Source organism: Oryctolagus cuniculus, chromosome 19 (assembly GCF_964237555.1).
Source record: "Oryctolagus cuniculus chromosome 19, mOryCun1.1, whole genome shotgun sequence".
NCBI classification, from domain to species: Eukaryota; Metazoa; Chordata; class Mammalia; order Lagomorpha; family Leporidae; genus Oryctolagus; species Oryctolagus cuniculus.
In genome coordinates, this window is record NC_091450.1 from 25,514,385 (window position 1) to 25,534,043 (window position 19,659).

Genomic DNA, 19,659 nt, shown 5'->3' on the forward strand with positions numbered 1-19,659 from the left:
TCCAAGGCTTCAGAAACATCAAGGGCCAGGCTGGGCCACCGAGGACCACGTAGGCAGGTACACCCCTTACACCTCTCTGCCCACCCTTTGTCCAAGTGGAAAAAGAGAAGAGAAAATCTGCCTGAAAACAAAAAAGCCACATATTCACACAGGCAAAACAGGCCTTCTAAACAGGATTCAAACCCAGGGGCTCCCCGCTACACAAAAAGATCACTTATTTTGTACCTTCTGCCTGCTGCTGCCTCTGGGCAAGTGGAATTGATTCTCCACTCCAAATCCCTGGCCGAGGAGGTGACCATGACTGTCGAGGGGAACAGGGGCCAGCAAGCCCCTCCCTCCGCAGCGAAGCTCTCAGACCTTGTGCCCGCACTGCCGCCCCCTCTCCTCTGCAGGGCGTCCCGCGCAGCAGCCCTGAGAAGCCCCTGTCCCTCCTCGCCCTGGCGGTCCTCTCCTGACACCCAGGCACACTCCACCTGCCTCGTTCACCCAGTTCCCAATGGGGTACCCTGCTCCTGCCTCTGCCACCTTCGTCCAACAGCACCGTCCTCGTGAAGACACGGCTCCTGGACCTCTCAGCTCCACTGACCCCACCGACCACCTCCCCATCCCGTGCCACAGTGCTGGCTCCAGCCATGACCCCTCCTCTGAGCTCTAGCCCCCTTTCCACATGGGAAACACTCTCGTGGGACTTCACAGACCATGGGCTGCGGCTCCTGGGAGGCAGGAGGTGCCGAGGCTGGCCTGCAGGAGGCTCTCGGGAAACATCTGGCCTGCTGACATGAGGCCACTAGCTGGGCTCTCTAGCCTGTCTATCACTCACCAGCACAGCTATGCTCTGCCTCCAGCTACCACCTGGACCCCACTCCCCACGCAATCACGACCTCCCAAGCCCTGCACTGCCCTACGCCCTCCTCGCTGGGTGCTCCTGATCGTTCGCTCAGTGGCTCTCTCAGCAGCTCAGTAAGGCCCTTCGCCATGCACACCCACGCTGCCGTCCCTCTCCTTGCAATCAGGCATTCTCAGTCTCAGCACTGGTGGCATTTCGGGCCAGACAATTTTCTGTCTTTAGCCACTAAATGCCAGTCACACTCTTACTTGTGATGACCCAAAATGTCTCCAGACATTGCCGAATGTCCCTGGGAGGGGGACAGCCCCAGCTGAGAAACACTGCATGCTATTTCCAGCCCTCTTCTGTCTACAGAGTGGTGTTGCCCAAAACCTCTGAGCTGCGCTGAGTGCGGATCCTGGGCTAACGCTACGTTATCAACAGCAGCTGATCAACACTTGCCCACCTCCTCCCCTCTCTCTGACTCTCGGCCCAGCTCATTCTCAGGAAGTGGCTTTGGGTCACCTAGACAGAAAGGCCACAGGCACTGGCAAAACTGGCGAGAGAAGGGCTAGGTGTGGAGAGAGACAAAGGAGAGGGTAAGGGGATGGGAATGGGGAGACAACCCAGAGAGGAACAGGCAGGAGGGTCTCTGCGGCCCAGGTCGTGGGCTCAGGGCAAGGGGATGGCTGACTGGATCCTCAGCGAGGCCGTGGTACCCAGCCGGAGGGCCTGGTCCTTCTGACTCCACGGCCCTGGGCATAGAGGACACCCTAGGTGGGCACCTGGCTGGGCAGCGTTGTTCATGATCCTGATGAGTCTCTCGGCCAGCAGATGGTTGTAGGTGGTCTTCTCAGCCACATTGGGCACCGGAAGCTGGATTCGCTCTAATTTTTCAGGATCCATTCCTGGAAAGGGGGAAGGGAGAATGGAAACAGAGCTGCCTTACGAAGAGGCCCCGCACAGCGGGCTTTCCTCAGCTCCAGCCACCATCTTCCAGGCTTCTGTCACGAACAGGTGCTGCCTGTGCTACAACTTGCAAGTGGTGATAGAAAACGTGTGTTTTAATGTACAGGCACAGGTTGACTTGCAGGAAACTTGGAGGTGAGTTGGAGTAGCCTTGATGCAGTAACTGACAGGAACTGAAGGACCAAGTTCAGCCCTGCTGCTAAATCCCGGCCAGTGGCTCTGACTGCCTGAGGCTGCCCTGCCTTCGCTCCTTAGAAAGGGAGACTGAGGGCAGGCATTCAGCCTGGGGGGGAAGATGCCTGCGTTCCACACTGCAGTGCCTTGCTTCCACACTTGACTCTGCTCTCCACTCCAGCTTCCTGCTAGTGCAGACACAGAGAGGCAGTGGTGATGGTTCAAATGATGGAGTCCCTGCCATTCATGTGGGAGCCTGGGCTGAGCTCCCAGCTCCCGGCTTTGGCTTGACCCAGTGTCAGCCATTGTGGACATCTGAGGAGTAAACCAGCAGATGGATGCTACCTCTCAAATGAAAAAAAAAAACATCATTTTATAAAGAGACAGAAACTTCATAGTGTTGAAGACACACTAGCCCCAAATGATGACATTCATAAGCAGAAGAATGGAAACAGGAGAAACTTCTACAGAGTCCACATCACTGCCCTCTGGTGCCAGGTGTGTGTCTCACCTGTGCCCCAGACTCAGGGAAACACAGAGACCAGACACAAGGGAAAGCGTCACGTCCAACCACTGCCCCTGCAACTCTCAGCACCAAGTCCATGAGCTGAGCCTGACATCCAACAAAACACAGGGGCAAGCAGGTCCAGGGATGGGTGAGGCAGACACACCCCGACGGGGTGGGGAAAGCAGAAGGAAACGAAAGGTGCATGCAGTGAAGCCAACAAGGTGGGTCTGTCATTAAGAGGCAAAGGAATGATTTCTCCTGTGCAAACCACAGTGTTTAAAAGACAGAGGAGGAAGTAGGGGGTGAGGGGGAGAGGATGGGGCAAAGGGCAACACTGGCACCTGTGAGCCACGTTCTCATTTTTCCCAAAGAAAGTCCAGGAGCTGGGACAACAGGAGGACCCACCAGGGATTCTAGAATAGTCCAGGCCTGGACTAGTACTTACCCTCTCAGCTACTCAAAACATGGCTCTTGAAAAATACACTTGCAGAAACAAACATTTCACTTAATCCAAGCTTCGAGAACTGAATGGACTGTTTATGCGTAAAGCACGTCTTTTCCTGTTATCCCACAGAAGGGGGAAGGTGGCACTTCTCGGAACTCTTGCAGTCAGGCCCTTGAGTGCCAGATGACGCTTCACTTAGAACCCTGACCAAACAGCGGGGGACAGCACCGAGGAGCTGACCGTCTGGACTCTAAGTAACTCCTACACACACGCTGACGTCATAAACCGTAACAATATATCTTGCTTTATTGAATTTCTTCCAGCTCCGAGAGGCCAAGTCATACCAAGGAGATGACACGGGTGAGGTAGACGCACGCCTGTGGGCTCCAGTAGGGGAGGACTCTTATGCCCCATAAGTGCGGCTGCATCAGGAAACCTGGCTGCAGAGATTCTGTGCTCCATCTTGGCGCTAGGTGCCCACCGCTGAGGCAGCCTGACTCACTGACCAGCAAGAAGAGCCTCGAGCCGGCGCCGCGGCTCACTAGGCTAATCCTCCACCTTGCAGCGCCGGCACACCGGGTTCTAGTCCCGGTTGCCCCTCTTCCAGGCCAGCTCTCTGCTATGGCCAGGGAGTGCAGTGGAGGATGGCCCAGGTGCTTGGGCCCTGCACCCCATGGGAGACCAGGAAAAAGCACCTGGATCCTGGCTCCTGCCATCGGATCAGCGCGGTGCGCCGGCTGCAGCGGCGGCCATTGGGGGGTGAACCAACGGCAAAGGAAGACCTTTCTCTCTGTCTCTCTCTCACTGTCCACTCTGCCTGTCAAAAAAAAAAAAAAAAAAAAAAAAAAAAAAAGAAGAGCCTCAACTGACGGTTTCTGGCATCTGTGTTTTCCAGATGCGGGTGCCGTCCTAAGATGTCTATCCTCCAATTCCCGGTCCTTTGAGAACTGCGGGTTAGTGGCTCTGGGGAAAGCCCCGGGCTCCTCCAGCTTGCAGTCACACCCCCAACTTGATGAGCAGCCCATCAGTCAGAGCATGTCCAAGCAGCAGAGAGGAGCCCAGTGCCCCGGAATGCAGCCCCAGCCTGCAGAAGCAGAGGCAAACTTGCATTTCCAGGGGGAGCTCCATTTTGACTCTTTCCTATTGTTGCCTTCCCCCACCCAGAATTTCTGGAAAATGAGGAAATCTGTGGCAGAATCTTTTCATGACAGGAAGAAAAATGCTCCGAGGTTATCCTGATCTTTCTCAATTGGTGGCTCGGCTCTCTGGGAAGGGAGTGTCCCAGAGGACCAAAACACTTCAATCTGGCCCAGAATCTGCGTCTAGCTCTTTCTTTAGAAAGGAAGTCAAAACCCAGAGATGTTAAGCCATTTGTCCAAGGTCACAGAGCAAGTTAGAGGCACAGCTTGAACAACTTCTAGATGATTCCAGAAGTAGAAAGGGTCCAGCTAGGAAGAGAGAGCACCAGCCTCACTGTGAGCCACCCATAAACACAGCACGCAGGGTGCCAACAGCAGCTACTGGCCACCCTAGCACCACCTCCCAGGGAGGGACAGCAGCTGCAGGAGGCAATCTGGATACTGCACCTCGCAGAACCTCCATCTCCTCACCTGTACAGTGGGGATGATTACGTCACTGCCCAGCCAGGACTGGGCTTGCAGCCCCGGGTCACACACAGTAGTGTACGCAGGTGGGGATTTTCAGTGTGCACATGGCTGAGTGTGCTTGTCTATTGTGTTACAAAAGGAAAGAAAGAGCAAAAGCACACAAATGAAGAACAAGCTAGGGAGAGCTAAAACAGAGCGGAAGAGGAAGGCCCAAGGAGGGGACGCTGCGCTGTTGAGACACTGACTCAGGCTGCACCGGCAACATGAAAGGGAACCTGCCTGGAGCGGGACAGGGAGGGCAGGGGTCAGAGCCAGCAGGCAGGTGAGGGGGGAAGGGCAGGCAAGCTCAGACGCCAGGATCCCTGGAGGCTGACTGCCGGAGGGGCAGCTAGTGGGAGGCGACAAGATCTGGCTGTGATCTGGCGGACTGCTGCCCACCCCACAGACAGACCCAGCAGCGCCATGCCTCCCGTGGGAGTCCATGTGACCTAATACACGACAAAGCTTCGTACAGCAAACCCCTGAACATCTGTATTCTCTGAATTCCCTTCTAGGCCAGGTGCCTCATACCCTCTCCCGTCTCTCTCTCTTCCACCATGGCTTCTACGTTCCTCTGTTCCTCTCAAGTATTCCACCCTGGCCTTGGCTTTCCAGACCTGTGCAGCAAGATGGACGCTGCAGGCATTCCTCTGGGTCCAGCCGCCTCGGAGAGCAGTTGGTGGCCCTCGACCACCACATGCTCTCAAGCAGGCCTCGTCAGTCACCAAAGCACTCAAATGCTTTTAACAAAACGCCCCGGTCTCTGGGCAAAGACAGGGTGTCTGAGAGAAAGAAGCTGGGGGAACCAGCTAAGGCAACAGGGTTTCCTTCACACACCATGAAGACATGGTAACCAGTAGCCAGGCACGTGGTGTGCAGAGCTTCAGTGAATCCTTACGACTTTCTGGGAAGCAGACAACACGACTGCACTTAACAGACGAGGGCAATGAGCCTCAAAGACGCGAAGCCTTGCTCCATGACGCGAAGCCTTGTTCCACGACGCCTCGCCTACTTCCTGGTCTCCCTCTACCTGCCTAAGCTATGTGTGTCATGGCACCTAGCAGAGTTCTGATCACAGACAACCATTCAGAAGTATTTGTTGAATTAATCAGGTTTTAAGGGAGTTTAGTAAATTTGGTCATAGTTAGTGATTTGGGTCAAATACAGTGTTCTGATCAGACGCATCTCCACCCTGAGGAAAACAGACATGGCGCAGAAGCCGCAGCGCGGCACAGCCCAGCGGGCACCCTCACTTATAAGGCGCAACAGGACTGCGAGCAGCTGGGTACCTGAAGTGGTGCCACTGCAGGCAAGAGAAAAACCACACACAGCCCCATTATTTTCTTCAGAAGCATTATGTCATCACACTTTGCTCAGGAAGGCACTTGATTTGTAGAAGAGCTTTGATTTGGGCTGAAACCACCTGCCAATGTCACCTTAGGATGGGGATTCACACACACGTGACCAGTAAGACAGCCCACGTGTGTGAGGACACACCTGCACACACACAGACCCCGTGGTTCTCAGTTACAGAAAGGCGGGTTTGGTTACAAATCCCAGCGTTTCCTTGCCAGTCATCTTCCTCTGATTGAAATAAATGCAGTGGATAACACTGTCCTGTCTGCTCAGCACTTCAGTGCCTGGCGACAGGCCAATTCCAAAGAAACCCTGAGAGCCTCCCAAGGCCGGGAAGACGCCCTGGGCAGCCGATTTCCAGCAGGTCCCAGGCTATCCTGCTCCCTCCCCACCACATGGCCTGGGCCCTCGGGGTTCAGAGCCTGCGCTGCTGCCCAAATGAATCAGAGAGGGTGTCCCCTCTCCATAAGGTGGGGGCGGGGGTGGAACTCCCAAAGGACCCAACCCAAAGAGTCCACACTGGAAGGGAAGGGTGTGGCCGCGCGGGGTCAGTAACTGGTTACCAAGCTTCCTCTAAGTTTCTGGAATTCTCCCCATCTGCAGTAGCCCCTATTCAGGGCAGGGGTGCAAAAAACACAGACATAAAAGAATCAGACAGACAATCCTGGATAAAGACCTGATCACTCCAGGTAAGTAACATAAAACGTTTTCGTATTTCCTCTGACCACGCAGTCTCCTTGGCTGCCGCCACACAAGCACTGCCAGCTTTGGAAAACTGGACACCAGCTATTTGAAAGCTGACAGATGTTGGGCCCCTTCCCAAGGTCCTTCCAGTTCTGACCGTGTGGCAGCTGAAAGCCACAGGCTGTTTTGCCAGCTCTCTGCATGGCAAAAGCTTCTCTTTACCCGCTTACCTTTCAACCTTTCCCATATCTCTCAGCCATATTCCAGTCACTTATCCACAAAGAAAACATGACAGTGGGGCCAGGATTCTTCCTGGGAAGCCATGGAAATGGAAGGGGCAGGATTGGAAGGGTGGTGGACAAAGAGCTGCCCGATTCACATTGCCCCAGCCCCATTTTGGCTCAGGGCTCTGCAGACAAGACCCAAAAGGGAAGGCTGCACTTGCTATACAGATGTGAACCAGCATCTCACTGTGACACAGCTGAGTCACGACAACCAACGCTTTCTTTCCGCCAGCCAATCCATGGTAGGATATTCACTGGGTGCACTGTGTAACCTATTAGGATTTATTGAAAGGTCTAGGTTCACGTTGGTTTTCATTAACATTGCTTTTATGTTAAAAATTATCTCACTAGGAAAACTCTATCAGAAAGGGACCATCTTATTTGGGGGAAGCTTGAGTATATGGAAAAAAGGGGTTGACAGTCAAGAGCAGCTAAACAGCCTGCCACCTGACCAGACAACCACCACCACCAAACAACCCACTGTGCCAACAGGCTAGGACTAGAGCGTGAGCCGGGGCAGCTCCCCCGCCAGGCAGCCTCCCCAGGCCACCAGGTCTCAGGATGACAAACTTAAACTTTCCGTCTCTTCTCTAAACCTGCTTCATGGCTCACACCCACTAGTCCGTGAAACAATACCACCATCTATTATGGGGAGGCAGGAGGCAGGAGCATGGGGCAGGACTCCCCGTCCCCAGCCCCGCTCCTCTCTGTCCTTGTTAACAGCGCTGCACGGCCGCTCGAGCCAAACTACAGGACCCACCTGGGACTCATCCCTTTCCCTCAATCCCCACAGCCAATCCAGCAGCAGCTCCCAGCTCCACCGCCGAAGCTATCACAAGTCCTTCCAGCTTCCCCTCTCTCTCTCTCTGCAGCCGACACCCCAATCCAATCCACAGGACCTCTTGCCTGGACCACTGCAACAGCCTCCTAACCAGTCTCCCAGCTTTCCCTGTGGTATGCCCCCTCACCCCCACGCATCTACTTTCCATCAGTAGCCAGATGGTTCTCTGAAAAACTTCTTTCTGATCACAGCATTTGCCTACTTAGAAGTCATCTGGAAGTCCCCACTGCTCTCAGGATAAAGTTAACATCCTTTTCGTGGCCTTCCAAAGCTCTTCACGATGCGGTGCCTGCTCACCCAGCCAGACTCAGGTCGGTCAGTGCTCCGGCCCTCAGATACACACGCTCTTTCCCAGCACAGGGCCCCTGCACATGCTGCTCCCTTTGCCTAGGAGGCTCTTGCCCCAGATCTTTGCAGAGACGGCTCTTTTTTCTATTATTATTCTAAGTTTTCTTCTATTTATTTGAGAGATAATGACAGAGAGGGAGAGACGGAGGGAGAGGTCTCCCATCCGTTGGTGCACTTCCCAAATAGCCACAACAGCTGGAGCCGAGGGGATCTGAGCCAGGAGCCAGGAGTTTCTTCCAGGTCTCCCCCATGGGAGCAGGACCCAAGCACTTGGGCCATCTTCCGCTGCTTTCCCAGGCCATTAGCAGGAGCTGGATTGGAAGAGGAGCAGCTGGGACTTGAACCAGCTCGCAATTGAGATGCCAGCCCCGCAGGCAGAGGCTTAGCCTACTAGCCTACTATGTCACAGCACCGGCCCCAAGAGGGCTCTTCCTCATTCCTTGGGCCCAAGTTCTCATGATTTCTCATCCAAGAAGCTTTCCCTGACCATCCTAGCTAGTAACCCCTGTACCACCACCACTAGTCCCTGTTCCTCACTCCATCCTGCCCAGTCCTTTCTGCCACTTCTCATAACTTCTCTTTTATCATGTGAACAAAACTTGTCAGACTTGTTTCAGGGTGTACCATGGTGTGCTGCACACAGCAAACCTCAGCGCATAACTGCTGAACCACATGAAGAGCCCCTGGACGTCACCTTCACAACACTGGCCACATCTCCCACCCCTCTCGTCTTCTGGCTGAGACTGCCGGGAACCTGCTTGGAGGGATGCACAGTGATCAGATCATTCCTGGCCAGTGGCCTTCAGCAGCCCCACCCCACCCCCGTGCTTGTCCCGGCACCCTTCAAGCTGGTTCCAGCCCATCTGCCTGTCCAAGAGCACACCACCCACCACAGGCCCATGGCCTGCCCTGATGCACACACGGTGGTCCCACAGATGGGCCAGGCTGCGGCCCCTCTTGCTCTGCCCCCTCCCAACCCTCTGGTGGCTTCGTTCTCGGTTCCCTGAATCAGTGGCCCAGGAGCTGGCAGGGCCCCCGCCTGTCACCAGGCACATGGCCTTTCTGCTGTGCTGAACGGTCTTCTTGTAGGGCTTTTCTACCACACCAATGCTCTTTAGGGCCAGGGCCCTCGTCTGCCTGGAGTTTGTGGCCCTACACTAAGCACTTCGCCTAGCACAGAGCAGGCATTCCACATGCATTTGTTGAATGACTACATGAATAAACTCATCATGAACTATTTGATCACACGGTCTTTTGGAACTCAAGATTTCAGAAAAACAGATGGTCCCTTTCGAAGCAGGCAAACACTGTAGCCACATGGATTCGATGACATCTGCCTACTTGAAAAACCTTCAGCACGTGCATGGATTGCAAACTGATACAAATACTTCAGAAAATAGTTTGGTGACCTCTTTAAAAAATAAAAATAAAAGCAAACACGCACATCCCATATGGCTCGGCCATTCCATTGCCAGGTTTTACCCAAGAGCAAAGGACATATACGTCCACACCAAAACATTCTTGACAGCTTTATGTGTAATGGTCAAACACTGGAAACAAAATCCCATTAAGAGATGGACAGATAAACTGTGGTACATTCATACAATGCTATACTATTTAACAGTCCGAAGAAATGAAACACTGATACTCCCAGCATCATGGGTGGACCTTAAAAAATCATAGATTGAAACGTCACATGAAAAAGAGTACATATTACAAGGTTTTGTTTATAGGGAATTCTAGAAAATGCACACTCGTATCTACTGTTGTGTGGGGAGAAGGGTATGGGAGGCTAGGAAGGACATGAGGAAACTCGGAGCAATGCTTGTGTACAATGTCTGAGTGTACTCATGGTTTCAGGGGTGTTAACATCAAAACATTTTAAATTGTAGACTTCAAACATGTGAGGTGTATTACATATCAATTGTAACTCAATAAAACTTTAGAAAAAAAAAATGCCGGGGCTTCCTGCCAAGATGGATTGGCTTCACCCTCCTGACCAAAGCAACTCAGAAAATGAGAGGAAATACACAAAACAAAGCTCAGCAGACCCTTGACAGGACACCAGGAAGCACAGGAGTGTGACCCCAGAGAGGGGAGACTCTTTCCCAGTTCATTCCAGAAGGTGAGCATAACTCTGACAGCAAAAACAGAGGACAGAAGGCTACAGACCAGTGCCATTCATGAATACAGATACAAAAAGCCTTAATAATTTGTCAGCAAACCAAACCTAGTAACATATATACAGTGCTCCATCAGCAGGTAACCCAGAGTGAACCTCATCAGAAGCCACTGGAAAGAACTTCTGGAAGGCTGGACCCTCGACCAACAAACCCAAGTTCAACAGCTGGTGATGCCGGGGAGAGCAAATGGCAGGAAAATTCACGGATGAATAAAGGAAGATAGTGGACTGTCCAGGGTCAGGTAGGTGTGTTGGTACCAGCCAGGCGGCCAGGCTTCCAGAAAGAGTCCCAGACACAAGGCTGAGCCCCCAGGGACTGAATATGTTCTATGTGACCCTGACCCCCAGCCCAAACTGAATGTTCTAGATTTAGACACAGCCCAAACTGGAACATTCAGATTTGCTACCCAAGAATTTAAAATTTCAGGGGCCAGAGCTGTGGCACAGGAAGTTAATGCCTTGGCCTGAAGTACCGGCATCCCATATGGGCGCCGGTTCTAGTCCCGGCTGCTCTACTTCTGATCCAGCTCTCTGCTATGGCCTAGGAAAGCAGTAGAAGATGGCCCAAGTCCTTGGGCCCCTGCACCCACTCGGAAGACCCAGAAGAAGCTCCTGGCTCCTGGCTTCGGATCGGCATAGCTCCGACTGTTGCAGTCATCTGGGGAGTGAAACATCGGATAGAGACCTCTCTCTCTCTCTGCCTCTCCTCTCTCTGTGTAACTCTGACTTTTGAATAAATAAATCTATAAAAGGAAAAAAAAGGAATTTAAAATTTCAGTGGAGGAGATTCCCCGCCTGGGATTCAGTGGGATCAACTCGGTGCCTTTGACGCAAGCCCCATCCATGAATGCCTGCTGCGCAAGAGCCCAGAGCTGGTTGCTTCGTGTCTTCTCTCAAGCTTTTCAGCAACTTCTTGGGTCCTGTGAGCTGCCACAGAGTCTTCAAGAGGCTCCCTGTAGCTCGGGTCAGCCAGAGGCAGTTTCCGTTGCAACCAGAAGAAATTAAAGACCTCAGTGAGTACGACAGTGGCCACAAGTTTCATATTATGAAAGAGTTCTGTCACTACAGAAAACACTGAAAACCCCTGGGCCACAGCCAAGGACCTGTGAATGCAAGTCCCGGGAATCAGATCCGGCTGGAAAGGTATGTGAAATATGGATTCCACAAACGACAGTATGGGAGGACAGAGTTTAAGGGAGAGAGGAAGGCACTAAAGTTTTTTGTTTTTTTTGTTTTGTTTTGTTTTGTTTTTTAAGATTCATTTCCTTATTTGAAAGGCAGTGTGATAGAAAGAGGGACAGAGAGGTCTTCCATCTACTGGTTCCCTCCTCAAATGCCTTGAACAGACCAGGCCCTGGAATTCCACCCGAGTCTCCCACTGGGGTGGCAGGAAACTAAGTACTTGGGTCATCACCTGCCACCTTCCCAGGCACATTAATGGGAAGCTGGGTTGGAAGCAGAGTAGATGGAACTCAAACTGGCCCTCTCCTATGGGAACAAGTGTCCCAAGCACTGTTTACCCTGCCGTGCTACGACGTTCACCCCTGCGCTTAAAGTTTCTGAGCAGGGACAGCCTATGCCTAAAGCAATCTTACACTCAGAGGATTCTCCGGCAAGCTATAAAGGACGGAGTATAAATTGGCGATATGTCTGACCCTCAGAGAGGCCGTTCATTGGTCCAGGCATGAGATCATGGCCACTGGAATGACACGCTCAGACCTCTCTCGCTCCCATGCGGTTTCTTACCAACACCTGGCTTGGGGCTGGGTGCTCAGTGAGCACTCAATTAAAGTATGTTAACTGAGAAGTGAATGAAGAGAAGGAACAAAACCCGATTAGTTAGGCCGGCGCCGCGGCTCACTAGGCTAATCCTCCGCCTAGCGGCGCCGGCACACCGGGTTCTAGTCCCGGTTGGGGCGCCGGATTCTGTCCCGGTTGCCCCTCTTCCAGGCCAGCTCTCTGCTGTGGCCAGGGAGTGCAGTGGAGGATGGCCCAGGTGCTTGGGCCCTGCACCCCATGGGAGACCAGGAAAAGCACCTGGCTCCTGGCTCCTGCCATCGGATCAGCGCAGTGCGCCGGCCGCAGCGCACCGGCCGTGGCGGCCATTGGAGGGTGAACCAACGGCAAAGGAAGACCTTTCTCTCTGTCTCTCTCTCTCACTGTCCACTCTGCCTGTCAAAAAAAAAAAAAAAAAAAAAAAAAAAAAACCCGATTAGTGACAGGGATCAAAGGAGGGGAAGAACGGGTGTCTGGCGTAGGGGTCGAGACGCTGGTTAGGACGCCCATGTCCCACAGCAGAACAGCTGGGTTTGATTCCTGGCTCCAACTGCTGACTCCAGTTTCCTACCTGTGTGAACCCTGGGAGGCAGTGGTGATGGCTGGGGTGGCTGGGTTCTTGCCACCCACATAGAAGACCTAGACTGAGTTCCCATCCATCCCCAGCTTTGGTCCCCTAGTTGTTGTGAGCATCTGGGGAATGGGCCAGCAGATGGGAGCCCCCTCTCTCTTTCAAATAAACAAATAAAAATTAGGGGGGAAAAAGGAGAGAAAAGTAAATTTCGTGAGTTTCAACCTTGGTTGGTAATTTCATATGAAACAGAAATGGCAGGAAGTCTGACAGGGTAGGGTGTGTTCTCAGGTACAAACGTCACACGAGATTGTTTCAAGGCACTGCTGAGCACTTCCACAGGAGTCCGACCAGCAGCAGGAGTTAACAGTGCAGAGCCAGCAGGAGGAGGACACGGAGTGCGGGGCCTGGGGAGTGGGTGGAGGGCAGTCCGAGGGTGGTGATCAGTTAATCTCACGGAGTTCCCCTTGCTTCCTGGAACGGAGGGCTCCTGTGTGCCAGGTGCTGGAAGGCATCACAGGGGCCACGAGAGTGAGAGAGGCTGTGACAGAAATGTCAGCGCATTTGGAGCCTGCCACACTTCTTATAAACGTCCCAGGCACGGCTATCACGGCGTGCCCAGGCCACAGCGGGAAAAGCCAGGGAGCAGTGCCATTCAAGAAGGGGAGGGCCCAGACAAACAGAGGAATACAAAGAACATGTGAAACCATGTGCTGTCCCGTGAAGACCCATGAGAAGAGCCAGACAGGACAGACAACACGGACACGTCTGTCAGCCGCTGCAAGGAAGTGGGGCACAGTCATGGAAGTTAAGTACACCAGTACACTACAGCTTAGGTCTGCACGGCGAAAGAAGAGGAGAGTTAGGAGACAGAGCAGGAGGGCAGCCCTTCTTGCTAAACGAGCAGCTTCAAAAGTTCACAGAAACAGAACTGAAACTTGGCTGTGCTGCAAAATGCTTTGAAATCCACGCAGTTTTTCCATAATATCCATTTTCTACGAACTTTCTGAGAAGCTGTCACTTATTCCTTTGTCACCAATTTGCATTTTTTAAAAATTTGTTTATTTGAAAGGCAGAGTTGGGGGCTGGTGCCATGGCTCACTTGCTTAATCCTCCATCTGTGGCGCCGGCATCCCATAAGGGTGCCGGTTCTAGTCTTGGTTTCTTCTTTTCCACACCAGCTCTCTGCTGTGGCCCGGGAGTGCAGTGGAGGATGGCCCAAGTGCTTGGGCCCTGCACCCGCATGGAAGACCAGGAGAAGCACCTGGCTCCTGGCTTCAGATTGGCACAGTGCCGGCTGTGGCAGCCATTTGGGGAGTGAACCAACGGAAGGAAGACCTTTCTCTCTGTCTCTCTCTGTCTATAACTCTGTCAAATAAATAAAAAAAGAAAAGAAAAGAAAGGCAGAGTTACAGAAAGCAGCAGAGACAGACAGAGAGAGAGAGAAAGAACGATCTTCCATCTGCTGGTTAACTCCCCAAATGGCCACAATAGCCAGACCTGAGCCAATGTGAAGCCAGGAGCTTCTTCTGTGTCTCCCATGGGGGTGCAGAGGACCAAAGACTTGGGCCATCCTCCACTGCCCTGCCAGGTGCATTAGCAGGGAGCTGGATCAGAAGTGGAGCAGCCGGGCCTCTAACTGGTGCCCTTATGGGAGCTGGTGCTGCAGGCCGGGTCTTTAACCTGCTGCGCCACAGCGCTGGCCCTTCACATTTATTACGATGAATGACTTGAGAACAGTTATGCTGAGTGCACTATACTGTCTTTAGCCACAGGCTGTCTTAGTGGAAAGCGCCTCTGTCTATCCTCAGGAAGCGTATGACTGCAATGGCTCACGGACGCCAAGCCCAGCTCTTGGCAGGGCTAGAAAGGGTCTTACTAAACTCTTCCTCGAGGAGACCCTGCGGCAGAGGCTTCGGAACACACCGTGTTCAGCCGCAGGGGGCAGACACCAGTGGTGGGAGGCTCCCAGCAGTCGGCAGGGAAGGGGCCAATGAGCGAGTCCTAATGAACTCCATCAGGGCTACGGGAGCTGGATCCTGGCCACACAGCCTCAACAGGGGAAGCCAGAGAACCACACATGTCCTCAGAAAGGAAATCTAAACTTCCACAAAACCCACCCCAGGTCTTTCTGAGCAAGAATATCGAGTGTTATAAATAGCAAAACCAAGATTACAATTTGACTGATTTCAGTTATGATGTTAGGAGGGAGCTTGGGCGCTAAGTCAGTGCTGAAGCAAGGGGCAGAAAGCAAACCACAGTGTGAAGACATCACACTGGCCTAGACAACCAACACACCCTCTCCCTCACACGGCCTGAGTAACAGATTCCTGTGGTTCAGTCTGCAGAACACACCTGAGCAGTTCTAACACGGCGCACAGCAGTCTCGTGGGAGGCTGCGGGGGCCAGAGAAGAACCTCCACCCAGAGTGCCCTCCTTCTCCTCCATGCAGCAGAGGGCAGGACCCCGCAGGCCGGAAGGCAGGGAGTGGGTGTGCTTACCTTTATTGTGAGACATGGCGTAGAGGAGGCAGAGCACGAAGAGGGCATGGTAGTCGTCATCTGGGCTGTCCAGGGCATGGTACACCATATCCAGGAAGGGTCTGGAAAGGAGGAGGGGCACACATGAGTGGACTCTGCTCGCAGGGCACTCGCTTCCCTTGCCTCTCCTGGCAACTAGCGTGGAGTGAGTCCACTGTGTGCCAGTCCAGCACGAGGCACTGCGAGCTCTAGGACAAATGAGACGTGGACGCCGCCGTCTAGAGGGGTAACTCTAGACGGCACAGATCACGCAGTCATTCGACAACTTTCCTCCTGGTGTCCCTAACGCTGGGGATCGACGACACACATTCCTGGCTCTTGGGCACTGCTGCGCCACTCAGCAGAGACTGCACACACACACACTCTCTCTTCAGAACCATGTGGGTCACAAAAGAATGAAGGAAACAGGGCAGTGTGACGGGCAACTGCTACCAGACAAGGCACAACCGTGTGAGCAAGTTCCAGAGCATGGGCCCGGGGCTGGACTGCCTGGGTTAAGATTCTAATCCTGCCTCTGCCTCCCTGCAAACCCCTCGGCCAGTTACTTACCATCCCTCTGACAGAGGTTAGAACCCTGCGGGATTACCGTGAGGACTGGAAAAGGCACTCAGCATGAGGGCAGGCGCTGAGGAGGGGCCGACACATGGGAGCTGCTATCTGATTTCTATTCAGGGCACTTCCCATGATTTCACTGTGCAGGGTCCTGGCCCAGCAGTTTCTCGGCCAGTAAGAACCAACTGCGAGCTCTCTCAGATCTGACACTTTGCGGGTGAGATCCACAGGGCAGCTGCAAACATGGGAACCCGCACATCGCAAATGCTGCCCTTCCAGGTGAAGGACCTGGCCCAGAACAGCTCTTCAATACAAGGACACTGGAACACGCATGGACCTGGCCTAACAGCAGGAGGCGTGGTCCCTTGGCGGGCTGTGGTTGCCCTCTCTGGATGCCAGGTGGAGGCCAAGAGAGTAGAGCACCTCAATGGTGACCACGGACACAGCTAACCCCTGGAAGGACACACAAGCTACTGTCAACATCAGTGTCTGTGGGGAGTGAAACTGAGGGGGCAGAGAAACAGGTAAACTGTTCTCTGTGGAATCACTTATGCTTTTCAACAAATTAAACTCCACAGATGTTTCACTGAATCAGAACATTAAAATGAAAAATGCAAAACCAGTGAAGATGTACTTTTCATAGCATTTTAAATGAACACATGACACACAAAAATTAAAAGAAGGGGTGGCATGTGGCAGAGTGCATAAAGCCAATGCCTGCGAAGCCAAACTCCTATGGGCGCCAGTGCATGTCCTGGCTGATTCATTCCCAGTCCAGCTCCCTGCTAATGGCATGGGAAAGCAGCAGAAGATGACTCAAGCGTAGGGGCTCCTGCACCCACGTGGGATATCTGGAAGATGCTCCAGGCTTCGGCCTGGCTCAGCCCTGGCCATTGTGGCCATTTGGGTAGTGAACCATCAGATAGATTTCTCTGTCTCTTTCTCTCTCTGTGTGTAACTCTTTCAAATAAATAAATCTTTAAAAAAAATTCTTGAAATGTGCATTGTGTTTTTATTTGGGAATACTCTCCACAACCAAGTGCAACGGCAGAGGGAGAGCTGCATGGACAGACCATCTTTTCTTTCGTGAGATGAAGTATTACAAAGTATTACAAAGCCATTAAGCATTCTGCTTACCAAGTACATCAAGGATGTTTGGGATTTGATATTAGATGGAAAAAAAGAACAGGAAATGATAGACACAGGACAATCCAAAATACTGGGGGATGAGGGGCAGAATTCCCAAGGTGCTGATATTGAAAAAAACCTGTAAATAAATAACCAAGTGGTAGCAACAGCTGCTTTGAGAGCTGGTACCTGGAGACTATTTTTCCCCTTCATTATACTTTCATAATTTTTATAAAAATTTATTTATTTATTTGAAAGGCAGAGTCACAGAGAGGCAGAGGCAGAGAAAGAGAGAGAGCGAGCGACTGAGCAGATCTTCCATCCACTGGTTGACTCCCCAAATGGCTTCAATAGCTGGAGCTTGGCTGATCTGAAGCCAAGAGCTCCTTCGGGGTCTCCCTCATGGGTGCAGGGGCCCAAGAACTGGGGCCGTCTTCTACTGCTTTCCCAGGTGCATTAGCAGGGAGCTGGATCAGAAGCAGAGCAGCCAGGACTTACACTGGTGCCCATATGGGATGCCAGCACTGCCACAGTGCCGGCCCCACACTTTCATAATTTTTTAAAGATTTTTCTTTAAGAATACAATGTTTGGAAGGTTTTTCAATTCTGAAGCCTAACCCTAGAAAGCAGGTATAGCCAGTAATGCATGGGAAATACAAGAAGAATTCTACTTTCCTTTGCTGTCTCTGTGGGCAGGTGGATCCAAGCCAAGTCCTGGTCCACGCCCTGGGGGCACATGGCCACGGTCCCTCACCTGCAGCACCTCCTGGCTCTCAGGCCGGGACTCAGCAGATGCAGGCCCTCCTGATTTTTGACAATCAGTAGGAGACAGGAACTCTCCACTACAGTTGGGCTCTTTCCTGGCCTTTGGTCTCACAGCAGAGCAGAGAGCTGGCCCAACAATTCCCAGGCCCACAATGGCCAACTCCAGGCCCCTGAGTCAGCTTCTATGCCATGGTCAAAGATGCCAGTCAAGAGTCACCCAAAGTCAAGTGACAACCCCAGCCAACCCTTAAGTCAACTCCTCTTCATTAAAACTCGGAGAGAAAGGAGTTACCCACTGCAACATTCCAGTGTAGCATTTAGGTCTGTTTCTTACCTTTTTACTGAGCATTGCATGGGTGTTTTTCTTCCATTAGCAAAGATACAGCATTATGGTACTACGCAAAATATGTGCTTGGCTTCCATTTACGAGTTCAGAAACTGAACTCATCATGGCTGTAATTCACTTAAAGCAGCAAAAATATTCTACTCTTCCAAAATGTTCCCTCTTGCTTAGCAGCCTCCACCGCTACTCATCGTGGGCTTTCCAGTATTCGCCACCTAACCAATGCTGTGCCAAGCATCTAAAGGCTGGCCCCACCTTCTGTGTTTAGAATGACTTCCTTAAGTTCCAGAGCTTCGGAACTTCATTTTAGCTGCCAAGCAAAATCAAAAACGTCTTTATAATAACTGATAGCCCACATCATACTCCAATGTTTTTATTTAGTAGAAACTAAAAATGGCTCTCTTGCACATCTGATAAAAATCAACTCCATCTGTTACACAGCTGAAACATTTGTCACGCAGAGATAGAAACAAGATGTAGAGGGAAACCTTGGTGGGCTTCAAGCCCTCACTGTAGGCTGGCTTAACAAAGAGGATGGGCACTGTGTCTCTCTGCCAGCCCACCCTGAGGGCCCATGACGTGCACTTAGGAAGCTAGCGCAAGGGCTGTGCAGTGGGAAGGCTTCCCAAAAGCTTATCGCATGTCTGGGGGCAACACCACTGTGGAGCAGGTGGGGCCACAGCAAGGTTCCAGAAAACGTGACTTGGCTGAGGGTGCAGGAACTGTAGCTTCAGCAGGACACCATGGAACTGACCTGTCAGGCAAAGGTCAAAGGTGAACAGCAGCTTTGTGTCATGCCTTCTGGGTCCTGCAGGGAGCTTTGTGGTTGGAGGGTGCAGGGCAGTGAATGAGTGAGGCAGAGAGGTTGAGCCCAGCTCCCAAGGGGATCCCTCCTGGGAACAGCAGAGCAGATCCGGAGCGGCCAGTGTGAGGCACGGACCACAACCTTCACTTCACCTAGGGCCCAGGTTCCAAAAGCTACCCTGCGCGTTCTCCAAGGGGCAATCACCCAGCACTGAGTGACAGCTCTGTCCCCAGGCCTCTCAGGAGGAGCCCTGTCTTCAGGTGGTCAGTGGCTGGAGGAGGAAAGAAAGACAGGGAAGCAGTGCAGCCTGGCCATCTGGTGGGTGGAGGAGGCCAGTGCCCCAGCTGAGCCCATCTCCTCCTGACGCAGCGAGCCCCAGCCGGCAGCGGTGGCCTGAGCTCTGGGCAGGGCCCGGGGCCGTACCTGCTCCACTGCACGCTCTCGGAGCTCGTGGCGGCGGCACTCTTCTCCTCGTCCGTGGTGTTCTGCTCCTGCACGGAGCTGCAGGCGGCCAGCTCCGAGAGCTTGCTGCGCTCCATGATCACCATTTCGATCTCTGGAAGCAAACACGAGGCGGGGTCAGCCCAGAGGGCTTCACAGCGCTAGGTTTACCCAGGGACTCAGATCTGGGAACACGCACACGAAAATCGCTCCTAACGTGTCAAGCAAATGCCCATCGATGGCGACAGAAACACCAGCAACGCGCTGGGGGAGAAATGAGGCAGAGGCCAAAACTGCTCTCTCAGCCATCTCGGCAGCACCAGGAACCAAGCGCCTGGGTTTGACAACAGAACACAAGCTGTCATCGTTTATTTCATTTCAAGATTAAAGATATTTATTTTACTTTACTGGTACTACATTTCTGCCCCCAAAGGATCTGAGGCAGCCTCACAGACGTGCTATGTGGTTAATCACA

The 19,659-nt window shown here is 52.7% G+C and overlaps 1 protein-coding gene across 9 annotated transcripts in view; it reads right to left on the reverse strand.

Annotated features, from left to right (window-relative positions):
• Nucleotides 1-19,659, reverse strand: part of CLEC16A (C-type lectin domain containing 16A) — a 210,302-nt gene that overhangs the window by 121,213 nt on the left and 69,430 nt on the right. For all 9 annotated transcript variants that reach the window (XM_051847427.2, XM_051847426.2, XM_051847428.2 and 6 more), the window contains 3 exons: nucleotides 19,167-19,299; nucleotides 15,112-15,212; nucleotides 1,612-1,734 (listed from right to left, as the gene is read on the reverse strand). In XM_051847427.2, the coding sequence (XP_051703387.1) occupies nucleotides 1,612-1,734; nucleotides 15,112-15,212; nucleotides 19,167-19,299 (357 nt within the window). The remainder of the gene's footprint in view (nucleotides 1-1,611; nucleotides 1,735-15,111; nucleotides 15,213-19,166; nucleotides 19,300-19,659) is intronic.